Source organism: Tasmannia lanceolata, unplaced genomic scaffold, assembly GCF_043159265.1.
Source record: "Tasmannia lanceolata isolate RefF3 unplaced genomic scaffold, GAP_Taslan_0.1 ptg000015l, whole genome shotgun sequence".
Lineage (NCBI taxonomy): Eukaryota > Viridiplantae > Streptophyta > Magnoliopsida > Canellales > Winteraceae > Tasmannia > Tasmannia lanceolata.
The window spans coordinates 34,242,654-34,256,937 of record NW_027518692.1 but is presented as its reverse complement, the minus strand read 5'-3'; the positions used below and the strand labels follow the sequence as shown (position 1 = coordinate 34,256,937).

The window sequence follows — 14,284 nt, the reverse complement described above, 5'->3', positions numbered from 1 at the left end:
CATGTTGCCACCGGGTGGAGGGGCGAGATGGTCCACGTTGCTTCTGCCTGGAGGGGGAGATTGTTGGGGTACCACATAAAAGCAAAACAGTCCCACATTGGTAAACTAAGATGGATGGGATGGGTTATAAGGGAATGGGCACCCTCCCTCTAATGGCTAGCTTTTAGGGGTGAGTTCTACCCCGTTAAATTCCCTACAATTTACACCAAAAATATAGGTTCATATCTGCATAAATCACTTTGTAAATTATTTCTTCAAAATGTAAATGTCCTTTACAAGGCCATATCTGTTATACCTCTGCAACTCAACATGGAAAGCTTCACATAAAATACCATAACTGTTATTACTGCGAACCTTTTATAAAAATGAATTGAGTTTGTACAAGCTTGGCCTCAGAAGGTATAGTTCAAGACAACTATAAAATAAAGAGAATGTACTTGGAAACCAACCCCCTAATGTTTCCCTTAGGCACAAGCAGGGGCCTTGAAGTCCTTCAAATCCACAAAAACGATCGATTGGGGAGCTATATTTACAGGCGAAGAAGCGTCAAAAAGAGCAGGATTCAAAGGAGGAATATCTCCTGTGGCTGTAAGCTCCAAGGGGTACCCATTTAACAACATGGTAGTGCTCTCAAGATTGCCATCTTTTGCAGTCAAATGGTATTCTTCTCTCTGTGAATTTGATCCATCTTTGTCATCTGTAACAGCTTGAGGTGGATCTAAGTTCATGTCATTGGAAACCGAAACACTGAATGAAGTCGAATTGGACAGATTAATCAGTAGTAGAGTGATTCCAGGCTGAGTAAAAAATTGAGCACATGTTAGAACATAAACTGTATTTGCAATATAATTACAGTTTCTAATGTACACAACCAATGCATTTTACTCGTAAAACTTTATAATTTTCTTATGAGATAGTTTTACCAAGTAATCTGTCTATGGAAAGTGAAATAGCTTTTAAGCAAAATCCGCAATGTAGATAAAACAACGAAAAATAAGAAATATTGACAAGAAAATTATACAGTGATACCTTTTGCTTCGAACAATGAGAATATGCACGCAAGTACGGAGAACCGTTATGATTTGTAGAAAGAACACCCTTTCCCATTAATCGGTGCCAAAGAAGAGCACTGATAAAAAAAAACAGAGTAACAGCTCTATCAACTTCTCGATCTGATAACAAAGTTCAGATAACTGATAACTGAAATTTGGCACTGATAAAATAAACAGAATACAATTCTATCAACATCTTAATTTGATAAGAAGGTTCAGATAAATGATTAGTGAAATCGGTTCTCATGATCTTCTAATTTTGAAAAACTCACCTATAGTAATCTGGGTTAGGGACAAATGTTGTGGTATTGAGGAGTCCATAGTTTCCACCAATCAAAGTCTGTCGGCAGAAAACCTTGTGGCCGTATGCCGATGTTAAACCAAACTGATCTAAGTACCTGTACAAACAACAGCTAAATTAGTCAATCCCATCATCAGACCAATCTAAAGGATAATATGGAGACCTATATTTGAAACAATTATCTCTGCAAATTAGGATGAAAACCTCCTATCTCTGCATTGACACCAGCAAAATTAAATAATATACATGGTAGTGAATTAATAACAGAAAAAAAGAAGTAAGCAGTTACCAAAAGCTATTGAGAAAGGAGTGTGACACATCTTTGCCTCCACTATTGTAAGCCCCACCTGACTCCCCAATCCATGGAGATGACCATGGAGCAAAGCTCCTAAGGGTGAGTTCAATATCTCTATATGTCTGAACTATCTGATCGAGAAAATATGGATCTTGAATCTTGAGCGCTAAATTGGGATCGACACCTAAATACAAGTTGGCACAGACATTAATTCAACTTCCATATGATGAATAAATGTACATGGTACACCATTGCATAAAATGCTAGCTTTGTGTACAATTGGGATTCCTAGAAAGAAACCTATGGGCACTTGGGGAAACATCTTTAAAACCTTCCAAAAAATTGATATTGCAAGTAATTGTCCCCCTAACCTGCACCAAGGTTGTAGATATGATGAGTTACTCCATCAACGACGTTGGGGCCTGAAGTCTGAAGGAAATCAGAGAACCATTTCTGATCAAAGAAGCCTCCAGGAGCCAATAACTGTGGTTGTGTTGTAGAATTCTGATACAATTCATTGAGTAGTCCCTTGAGGACAATCATGTCTTCCCCGTACTGCTTAGCTTCTACTTTTGCACCAATTCCACTTCCAGATATCTCATTTCCTGATAGGAATTAGAATGTGTTGTCAAAATGAGAAGAAAAACAGAGAATCTATGACATGGGTGTTTGAATTTGAGGACAGAGTTTATGATTTTAGGTACCGAATTCCCACGAATCAATCTTGTACCCCTTAGAGACAGTGTATTTGATGAAATCACGTGCATTCGAGGGGTTCCAAGGACCACTCCAAAGATCTTTTTCAGTATTTTTTCTCCCAAAGAGTGCATTCAATCCAAATGTTATTTTAGCCCTGCAACCGTTGAATAAGGAAAATTTAGTTTCTTCTCAAACCACCAATACGAAGAACATTTACTTTGTAACCAATGAAAATAAACTTAAAAACCTCTTTTAAACACGTCTTAGAGTATATCTTATATCTTTAATACACCTCTTAGCACATCTTTTAAAGTGTCACATGCCATTTCTTTCTAGATTGGACACAAAATGCAGAAAGATATTGAAACAGAAAAACAGATTACAGATAAACTGTTAAAGAGAGATCCTTACCCTGAGTTACCCAGAAAACCAGCAAACTTATCCCATCTTTCCATAGTTAGGCAACCTTTGGAGAATCCAAACAAGCCAGTTGAACTATTTTTGAAGCTGGGGCATTTGCGAACTGTGGTCCCTACTTTATACAGAACCTGGTCTTGCAATGACCCGCCGAGCCTAATCCTCAAAGGATTGAAAGCTGAAATTTCAATGTAAATTAAGCTGTCAATTTCTAACAAATATGAAATAGAAGTACCTGAAAACTAAGAAAGGGTTCTGAAAACTTGTTATTGACAATTTGTTATGCAAATTCACTGGTACTTATTGTTAAATCTCTAACTTGATCAACAAACCAGTCTTGACATTCCCACCCAATTCTATAGAAAAATCGATCAAGCCAATCATCAAATCAGCAAATCGTTGCTCAGACACAAATTGCAGCCTTGTCAAGTAGACTCAAACTAGTCGAATTTCGACTTCCAATCAACAAATAAGTTCTTAAACATGGATTAATAAAATCCTAAGTTTTTGTCCAACTTACCCTCGATAGCCTTTGGTAGAATTGGGTTATCCAAATCCTGCAAACATATCACAAACCCAAGTTTATTTCTCTACCAAATCCATCTAACATCAATCATCCATGCATACATAAAAAATCAGTGAATCCAAGTTTATTTTCTGCTCGCATAATCTAATATCACTAATCATACATTTTTTTATTATCACTGATCATACATTTTTTTTATCACTAATACATCCACATCATTTTTTTTTGAAAAAAAAAAAACTGAACTAAAATTCAAATTAAACAGTATACCAGATTGATAATGGAGGATTGGCCCCATGGACACTGATTGTAATTGCATTTACCAGGAGGCCACCAATCTAATGTTGCACAGACAAAGGGATCATCTGTTTTAGCAATGGCTGTCACCCCCTTCACTGTAACTATCACATCTTCCCCTAAACTCAGAGAAAAACAGCAGAGAAGAAGAGAAAGAAGGAAAATCCAAAGACCTTTCATCATACCCAAGGCAGAAGAAAATCCAAAAACAATTAAGACCCATCTAATAAATTCCACAAGAGATCTTATATAGACAAAAAAAAAAAAAAAAACCAAGCTATTTTTAGTAAGAGTTTGGATTCTGTACAGAGAAACAGTCACCTTGTCTTTTATTACTTATCCAGATGTCAAACGTTTATTGCAATTCCCAAAAAGCTCTTGGAAGCCAGTTAAATCAGAAAAGACAAGGTGTGTTAGTGCAATTATCAAAATATGGGAGTGCCAATATCATCACTCTGTTATTTTAAGCAGTTGGGGGAGTAATTCTGTTAAAATTGTTTCTCACCCATATCCTATTAAAACAGATTTTTATTTCTACCTTTTGTGCTGAAAATTAGGAGATTTTCACTCGAAAAGTAGTTATAACTATGAGAAAACTGTTCCTACACATATGTGTAGAGAGTTCTCTACGCACTAGCTTAAAATACAGTGGGGGCCCACATTGTTTGGGTGATCCAAGCCATCCATTTTAAAGGCCCTCACATAGATAGGGTGTCTACAAAAAATCAGATCCATAGGATCATGCCAACCCTATGAGTTGTGGAGGTAAAATGGATGTCTTTAAACCTTCACAAATTAGTCCACTTTTTGCCTCCACAGCTCGAATGGTTAGTATGATCCTATGGATCTGATTTTTTGTAGACACCTATCCATGTGAGGGCCTTAAAATGAATGGTTTGGATCACGCAAATAATGTGGCCCCCAGTGTATTTTAAGCTAGTGTGTAAATAACTTATCTACATGTGTGTAGGAACCGTTCTGCTGTATGGGCGTGAAGTAGTTTTTTAAAAAAAAAAAAATTACAGTGGGGCCCAGTTTATATTATGATCCAAACCATTCATTTACTTGGCCGCACAGCATATATAAGGTAATATATGGCCCCCAAAATCAAAGCCGATGATGAATATTCACTTCCCCATATAAAATCAAAAGGGTTGGCTTTTCTTAACTGTAAGAGGCTAGGATCACCCGATGAAGGTGGGGTCCACAGCAATGCATTGGATTTGTGTTCTCCAGTCAGATCAATGGACCCAATTGCATCCGGTCTTTTTATTATTTTTCAAATAATAATTTCGAGTCTTAAATGTGCCTACCAAATGAAGAATTCGGATCATGCTAATCTCAACCAGTTTAATCGGGTCCATTGCCGTGGCCCCGTCTTGATCGAATGATCCTAGCCACTTGATCTATCAGGCGTCATTTATTTTACAGATGGGATGTTTATAGAGCATGGGACCAGGGCACACGATATGGTGGGCCGTACTATAAAGGTTTAAATGTAGTTCTTCAGATCATAATTGTTTTTATTTTTTTTAATTATTCAGGGTTTTTCTTGTTACGATGATTGTCTATTTGGAGGTTGTGATCTAGCAATCAGGGTCATCCCTTCATCGAGGCATGGTGTCCCACCAGATCAATGTCCTTGATCATCAGATATATATTTGTTATATGTCTGACGGTGCCGGTGCAGTTGCATCACGTCAGCTTAAGCCGATCGATGGTCGAAAATCTTAGATATATGATTGGGCTATCAAAATTTACCACCTAAAGACCTCCTCATCGACGATAAGGCCGATGAAATGACATTATCCCAACACTTGTCATTTTGGAAACTTTCTAATTTTACTAGTTTCTAATTTTAACATATTTCTATTAGGAAAAGGTTTCTGAGCTCACCACTCACATAGTTGTTTGACTCACCCAACGCATTCATTTTATAAGTTATGATTAGGGTTATGGTTAGGATTATAGGTTATTGTTAGGGTTATGATTTGTGGAGGTTTAGAATGGATGGCTAGAAAATGGGCTTCTGTATATTGAATGGTTAGGATTATGGTATGAAGATGGTTTGTTTGGAACACCTTATCTATGTGAGGTCATGTAGAATGAATGGGTTGGATGACTGAAACAACATGGAGATGGTGTATTTATAGAGCTCTAGCTCAGGCTGAGCTAGAGCTTAGAAACCTCGCCCTCTATTTAGGAAAATTCTATTTTAGTCAAGTTGGAAATTTGGCAAATTTTTGGATTTAGAAACTACCTTTCTAATTATGGGCTTTGGGTTCAATATTTGGAAGTTTCCATTTTAGTAGATATCTAATTAGGGGTGTCAACAGATCCACGTCGGATCGGGTCCACATATGTCACGATCCATTCAATTCCCTTATCGGTTGGATAGGATTCAGAGTGTTTTTCGGATCCTGCTTCTTGTGTCCCGGTCACGATCCATTTCAAATAAGTCAATTGGAGTGTCCTGTTAGGTCCTACTTACAGAACAACAAAAAATCTCAGCTTTCTTCATTTGAAAAGTAACTAATCCTTGTTGAGGGGTGAGTGGCAAGTTTACAAGCAGAAAAACTGATTGAGTGAAGGAAGAGAAAAAGAAGTCTAAAAAAGGGGGAAGTGAAAAGTCGTAAGCTAAGCAATATTTAGTTCATTTTTATGAAAATACCCCTCTTTAAGACTTAATATAAGAAATATTTTGAGGGTATTGTAGTAAAACGACCTCGGATCATGACTATACATCGGATTTTCTTGCCATGTCTTGATCACGATCCGAAATTTTTTGGATCTTACGAAGATGATCCAAAATATGTCCATGTCTGGATCCTATCTATTCAAGTTTGGATTCAGACTATCCATCAGACCGTCTGGGTCCATTGACGCCCCTAAATCTAATTTAGGAGATTCCTAATTAGGAGAATCACAAATATAGCTATTTCATGCCGCCGAGACAAAATAAAAAATAAAAAATCAAGCTTTGGAAGGTGGTGCCATGGTGCAAGTATAGTTTAAAAAATAGAGTGGGGTCCACATGGTTTGATGATCCAAACCATTCATTTATTGGGCTCCAACTTAAATCTTAAATTGGTCGTGCCCCAAAAATCATGATCCTGCATGCGACTAGGATCACATGAATGGCCTCATGATGATAGACTAGATCAACGGTCTGATCACACATACATGTCCCAATGTGGGACCCGTTGTTGTACTTTTAAAGAATTAAAGGCAATAGATAATATACTGTCAAAGGGAAAAATACTCAGTGAGGTAGGGCCCACTACATAGTAATCCAAAGTCCAAACCATCTTGTGGGCCCTGCAGTGATGGGCCACAGACAAAAAAATCTCTTAATCCCAACCCTTTGATCTGTAGATAGTTTGGTTATTGTAACCACCATTGATCCAATGTACCCTTAGAGGGTGACCGAGTGGGCCCAGCTCCGATTCCGAAAGGAGATCCCAGTCGCAAGATTGAGGTGTGCAAAAAAAAAAATCAATGGCTTAAACACGTTGTAAAGGATGTGTTTTTCATCATGGTTAATCAACGGTCCAGAATCATTCAATGACAGTGGGTCGGACCAAGTGCAATAGGGTGGACTTGTGATGGCCAAAATGACATTCATCGACCTGAAGTGGGTCCAGGCCGTACCATGATTGGCCCAATCTAATCCTATTGATTTATTTTATGATCTGACTATTTACAAGCTACAAATCAAAGGGTTGGCATTGTCTAATTGGGGAGATTTTTTTGGTGGGGTCCATCTAGGAGGAACACCAGATGAATGGTTCTGATCATCAAACCAGGAGGGCCCGGGTCAATCATCAACCTACTCGAACTCCCATTTACCTTGGCTGAGTTCTCATCCAAGTCCGAGTTTTACTCTACAAAATCAATAGAAAACTCCTTTGACATGTTCGAGTCAATGGAGATGTTCACAGCATCAATCATTGGCTCGCCCGAAGTCTTAACCCCTTTTTACCTTGTCTGAGTTCCCTCATGTAATTTTCCTAGCCGACTCAAATAAGGCTGTCATAATTATCTCCAATTTTTTCAAAAATATTGCGATTTTGTTGTGTCATTTTGAAAAGGGAAAATTCTCAAAAAAGGGTTAAGTTGGCTAATTTATCAAAAAGGGGGTGAAACGCATCCAATGAGTGTTTTTGGACCCTTGTGTTGGTTTTCCCTCTAAAAAAGTAAGCAACAAATCCCAATGCATTTCACCTAACATTTTGACATTTTTACCTTCTTCTTCCCCATGCCAAAATCAAACTCCATTGTCTTTGTAAAAAACCCAAACGAAATTCCATTGCAGAGGGGGTGAAACTCCCCTCTTCTAAAATGTAGATTTTATTGGATCTTTTATTTTTCTTTGGCTATCAAACCTGAGCTTCTCAAGTAGGTCCATTGTGATACATTTGCATATGTTTAACATGTTCCTTACAATGCTATGGTGTATTGTCATCATCTTGTTTATTTGTTAGGGATTTGTTATGGTTTTGTTAGGCATTTGTTATTGTCATCATCCTCTTTACACTGTTATGGTGTATTGTTTAGATGGCCTAATATTTGGATGTATGGTGTATTGTCACTCGGATGTTATGGTGGTTCATAGTTTAGATGGCCTAATACTTGTGAGAATGACTATATTTATAGGGTTTTAAACACACAGAAACACTCATTATACCTAGGAACCACTATTTACCATTATGTAGTGATTCCAAGGTATAAATAGTGGTTCCAGAGTAGAAATATTGCTTCACACAATCTAATAGTACTTCATTGGGTATCAATGTTGCAATGAATTTATGAACAATGGGTCAAATAGCTTTATAAACATTCGGATGTTATGGTGGTTCATAGTTTAGATAGCCTAATACTTGTGAGAATGACTGTATTTATAGGGTTTTAAACACTCAAAATCACTCATTATACCTAGGAACCACTAATTATACTTAGGAACCACTAATTATACCTATGAACCACTATTTACTATTATGTAGTGGTTCCAAGGTATAAATATTGGTTCCAGAGTAGAAATATTGCTTCACACAATCTAATAGTGCTTCATTGGGTGTCAATGTTGCAATGAAAATATAAACAATGGGTTAAATAGTTTTCTAAACACTCGGATGTTATTGTGGTTCATAGTTTAGATGGCCTAATACTTGTGAGAATGACTGTATTTATAGGATTTTAAACACTCAGAAGTACTCATTATACCGATGAACCACTAATTATACTTAGGAACCACTAATTATACCTAGGAACCACTATTTATCATTATGTAATGGTTCCAAGGTATAAATAGTGGATCCAGAGTAGAAATATTGCTTCACACAATCTAATAGTACTTCATTGGGTGTCAATGTTGCAATGAATTTACGAACAATGGGTTAAATAATTTTCTATACACTCGGATGTTATGATGGTTCATAGTTTAGATTGCCTAATACTTGTGAGAATAACTGTATTTATAGGGTTTTAAACACTCAGAAGCACTCATTATATCAAGGCATCACTAATTATACTTATGAACCACTATTTACTATTTACTATTATGTAGTGGTTCCAGAGTAGAAATATTGCTTCACACAATCTAATAGTATTTCATTGGGTGTCAATGTTGCAATGAATTTATGAACGCATGTATGACGGAATGGTGTAAAGGTCGACCTTTTCACATGTTTTACACCTGTCTGACGGAATGGTGGAAAGGTCGACCTGTAATTGGTCTTCCTACTTGTTTGGTCAAATGGTGAAAATGTTGATATGTAGGTTGACCTATCAAGGCAAATTCCAACATGTTTGTACCTATGCTATAAAGGTCGACTTGCAGGTCGACCTATTATGGTAAATTCGCACCTGTTTGCGAAGAATGTAAAAATGTCAACCTTTAGGTGTGACCCGTACAATACTATTTGCATTGTATTTCATTAGATCACCCTGTGGAAATGATTTTTTAGGCACAACCTATTTGCATTGTGGCTCATCTAATGGACGGGTTGGATCATCCTATGGTGTGACCCGTACAATACTTTTTTGAAAAATGGTGGAGTATATGGGTTTACACCATATAAAAACTCTTTCTCATGAAGAAACAATATAGGTCTTTCCGACCACTAAGTCAAAAGCCAAAAGTATTTATGTAATTGAACACAATTTATAGAAGGGCAGTGAAAAATTCACCTTGTATTTTTCAAAATGGACTATACATCCCACACCATAGGGTGATCCAAACCGCCCAATTGATGGGCCACAACATAAATAGGTTATGCCCCAAAAATTATTTCCATAGATGATCCCAACCGTCCAATCTATAGAAGTTTTCATAATCTAAGTCCCTCTTTAGATCGGATGGTTAGAATCATCCTATGGAAATGATTTTTGGGGCAAAACCTATTTAATGGCACCTAACCGAAAGTCTTGAGCTTGCTAGAAAGACCTAAGCCTGACTATCGACTATCACGAGTGTCTCGCCTACTCCTTACACCCTACAACCCGAAACATGTAACAAAGAGTTCTCTCTGCAGCTTAAAGATTTGTCCTCTGTTCATAAGTTATAAGAAGATTAAGAAAAACTTCATTCATTTCACTTTGTTTGAAAGAGGATCAAAAGATTGGCTCTATCTCTAAATCTTAATCGCCCATGAATCGTCCTCCCTCCCTACCTATACCAGATGATGGGGAATGGACACAATTGGACATTCCCTAACCATAAATCCTATCAAAACCTAGTGCTCTGTTTGGCTCTTTTTTTTTTGAGAAAAATAGCAGGGAATGTAATTCTACTAATTCGCCGAAGGGTGTTTGGTAGGGAATTTAAAGAAATTTGGGAGTTTGACCGCCGGGGATGTCGGACGCTTGTCGGTGACGTGGAACCCTCAAAATTCGCTGGTTGAATTTCTCCGAATCGAAGAAAAAAGTAGGGGTGCAACTCGGGTCGGGTTGGGTCGGGTTGAGGCCAACCTGAGGAACCCATTTTTCCAACCCGACCCGACCCAACCCGATTTGTAATTTTCTCAACCCGACCCAACCCGATTTCACCATTTGTTTGATTTCTCCATTTTATTTTTGTATTTCCATCTCATCCTAGTCATTAGATGTTCCCCAACAAGAGGGTTAATTAGGACAACTTTCACCAAATTTTTTATTTCTTTCTAAATTTGAGTTATATAATGACAAAACAAATATAGAAGTAAAATTTTTATACATATTGGAATTGGAAATCGGGTTTCGGGTCGGGTTGGGTTGCCCGACACCCCAACCCGACCCAACCCGGTTTGCAATTCGGGTTGATTTTTCCCAACCCAACCCAACCCGATTTAAAAAAAAAAACCCAACCCCACCCAACCCAAATTCGGGTTCGGGTTGAACCCGACCCAAGTTGCACCCCTAGAAAAAAGGGGAGAAATTCTAAGGCAAATTTAATTTTTCAGTAATTGTCATAATTTTATAACTTTCACTTTAGTTTTTTTGGTAATCGTCATATGTTAGAACCACATATTCGTATTTTTTTGAAATTTTCATACTTCGTTTCCATTTTTATGGGTAATTTTTCATTTAAAACTTAGCACTTCTATCACAGATCTAACAAATCGTAATGATTACTATTTTTTTCATTGTATGCTTTTGCTAGCCACCTTTGCACCCATGTGCCACAAGCCGAGCAAGTGGCCTCGGCGAAGGTGGCTAGCAAATTCCTGAAAAAGAAAAAAAGGGAAATGTTATCACTACTGTACTTTGATGAGGGCGCTCTTACTTTATTAAAAGTACTATATGGACTGCACCATAGGATGATCCAAACTGTCCATTAGATGGGCAACAACCCATGTAGGTTGTGCCCCAAAAATCATTTCCGTAAGTTGATCCTAACCCTCCGATCTGAATGTTAGAGGGTTGATCCTAACCCTCTATAGATTGGAAGGTTAGGATCAACCTATGAAAATAATTTTTGGGGCACAACCTATTTAGGATGTGGCCCATCTAATGGACGGTTTGGATCATCCAATGGTGCGGGCCATACTGTACTTTCAATAAAGTGAGAGTGCCCTCATCAAAATACAGTAGTGCTGTTAACATTTCCCAAAAAAAATCTCCTAACCCAACCAATCAACGTCTTGGAGATTTGCTCTCAATCTCCCCGTTGACTGATTCCCTTTTGATTTGCTATAACTTCTTCATTAGGATTTTGAAAGATGGAGACTCCGATTCTCCTAGACTTTTTTCTTTTTCTTTTTGGGCGATGATATTTTCACCCCCTCTGCAGTCCGCATTCACCCCCTTATAACGTGAACGCTGGGCAACTTTAACGCCTTTTGACGTCAAATCACGTTAACAGGGGCGAATGCGTACTGCATAGGGGACGAAAATATCAGCTCTCTTCTTTTTTTTGTTGGTTTTCATAGTAACTTGGAATTTATCTATGAACCTGTACCGGCGCCATAGATTTTGTTAATATGATATAAGAGTACCGAGGGGAACATACCATCATACTACCTTGCTTGCCAATAGAGAGGTGTCTCTAGGGCTGCAACTCGGGTCGGGCGGGTCGGGTTTTGGAGAACCCAACCCTACCCGAGAAATATCTCGGGTCGGGTCGGGTCGGGTTTTTTTTCGGAAAACCCACGATTCCCAAACCCGGCCCTACCCATGATAAATCTCGGGTCGGTTCGGGTCGGGTCGGGTCGGGTTTTTTCATGTTGACGCAAATTTTTAAGGAAAATTCTTGTTTGGCAAGGCAACTCAACTCATAGAAGCAGAAATTACACTCACATTACACTTGAATCAAACAATGATGTAATTACACTCACATCACACTTGAATCAATCAATGCTGTAATCAAACAATGTTGTAATTACAATCAAACAATATTGAATCAAACACTTAAATCAACTCAACTCATAGAAGCAGAAATTACACTCACATACAGTAACAATGGGTGCGTGGGTTTTCACTTTTAACTTTGGGATAATTACATCTACACCCTCTCTAGTTTCTGACACATCCACTTCCACCCCTATAGTTTAAAACGTGACAAATACACCCCTGTAGTTTCAATTTGTTTAATGTTTGCCCCCTCAGCTGAAGGTTCATCCATAGATTGAAGGGTTAGGATGATCCGATGGAGCTGATTTTTTGGGCACACCCCTATCTATGTCAGGACCCATCAAATGAAAGCTTTGGATCATCCAAATAATGTGGGCCCCTACCTGAATCCAAACACTACCAAAAAATCATCCAAATAATGTGGGCCCACATTGTTTGGATGATCCAAAGCGTTCATTTGATGGGTCCTGACATAGTTAGGTGTGCCAAAAAAATCAGCTCCATCGGATCATCCTAACCCTTGAATCTATGGACGAACCTTCAGCTGAGGGGGCCTACCTTAAACAAATTGAAACTACAAGGGTGTATTTGTCACGTTTTAAACTATAGGGGTGGAAGTGGATGTGTCAGAAACTAGAGGGGGTGTAAATGTAATTATCCCTTTAACTTTTAACTAACAATAGAAAAAAATGTACATACTATAACTTATGTAACTCGGGTCGGGTCGGGTCGGGCCCCTTCAAACCCGGCTCGACCCGATATTCATGTGGGCTTTTGAATGCTGAACCCGGCTCGACCCGAAACCCATGAACCTGAACCCGACCCAGGCTATTTTCAGGTCGGGTCGATGCGGGTCGGGTTTTACCCGGCTCGAGTTGCAGCCCTAGGTGTCTCCATCCATTCAGTGTAGATAGGTCAATCACTCATTTTGATGTAATTTATTTCTTCATCTAATGCATTTTAATAGTGGCGGAAATTTATTTCTTCTAATGAATTTTAATTGTGGCAGTCTACTGGAGATAGGATAGGTGAAAAACCCAAAAGACTTAGCCAAGTTGAATCAATTTGTAAATAAACCAGTTAAGAGATAGGGTCTTCAACTTAGACTTCTAGATTATCAAGGCCAATGGTTTAAAAATTCATGTTCAGAAACTTGCTGATTGACTTGGAAATTGGCCAAGTCTACTATCCATATTCACAAATATTTGTCTCTTATAACGAAGGGTATATCTAGGAATGTTTTAAATTTTTTGAGACTTTTAAGTTTATATCAGGAAATACTATCGCGAATTTAAGAACAAAATTAGGACAACAAATACTATCGCGAATTTATCGGGATATTTTCGTGATAAAAAATAAAATATGAAGATATCTCAGTAATTTTTCAGAATCCCGACAAAATGTGACTATGGTCTGCACCAGATAGGAGAAAAAGCCAAGGCTTGGTATCTTCCTTTATTTGGTGAGAAAAGTTTAGAAGAATGAAGCTTGTCACAGGGTAACCTAGTGGGACCCAACCCAGTGAAGCTCCCTGCCAACTTTACTGGGTGACTTTGTACAGCTTGCCATTTTCAACTTAGGCTTTTGGATCTTCAAGGCTTTCTAGTTGTTCAATGGTCTTGGAGTAAACATTTTAATGCTTAAGACCTTCCAGGTCTTCAAAGCCTCAATGAAGATGCCTTTTGAAAACATTTTTATCCAGGCAAATGTGCAACAATTTTACAAGATTACCTTCAGTCCTTCACCCTATAGGCAATAATATCAATTTAAGTTGGGTAAACAAAATAAATAGATTGTTCAATTGGGTGGATGATTACGCAATTCGTTTGTTAAGTGAGAGATATTATATATAATATTTGGTTGGTAGA

At 38.0% G+C, this 14,284-nt stretch overlaps 1 protein-coding gene across 1 annotated transcript; it reads right to left on the bottom strand.

Annotated features, from left to right (window-relative positions):
* Window positions 1-318: 318 nt before the first annotated feature.
* On the bottom strand, window positions 319-3,852 carry LOC143845850 (heparanase-like protein 1). Its single transcript, XM_077354254.1, has 9 exons — window positions 3,561-3,852; window positions 3,285-3,321; window positions 2,759-2,942; window positions 2,353-2,501; window positions 2,020-2,253; window positions 1,643-1,832; window positions 1,325-1,450; window positions 1,030-1,129; window positions 319-797 (listed from the first exon to the last, which is right to left on the bottom strand). Exons 1-9 carry the CDS (start codon window positions 3,768-3,770, stop codon window positions 465-467), a joined length of 1,563 nt encoding a protein of 520 aa, XP_077210369.1. The 5' UTR covers window positions 3,771-3,852; the 3' UTR covers window positions 319-464.
* Window positions 3,853-14,284: the final 10,432 nt, after the last annotated feature.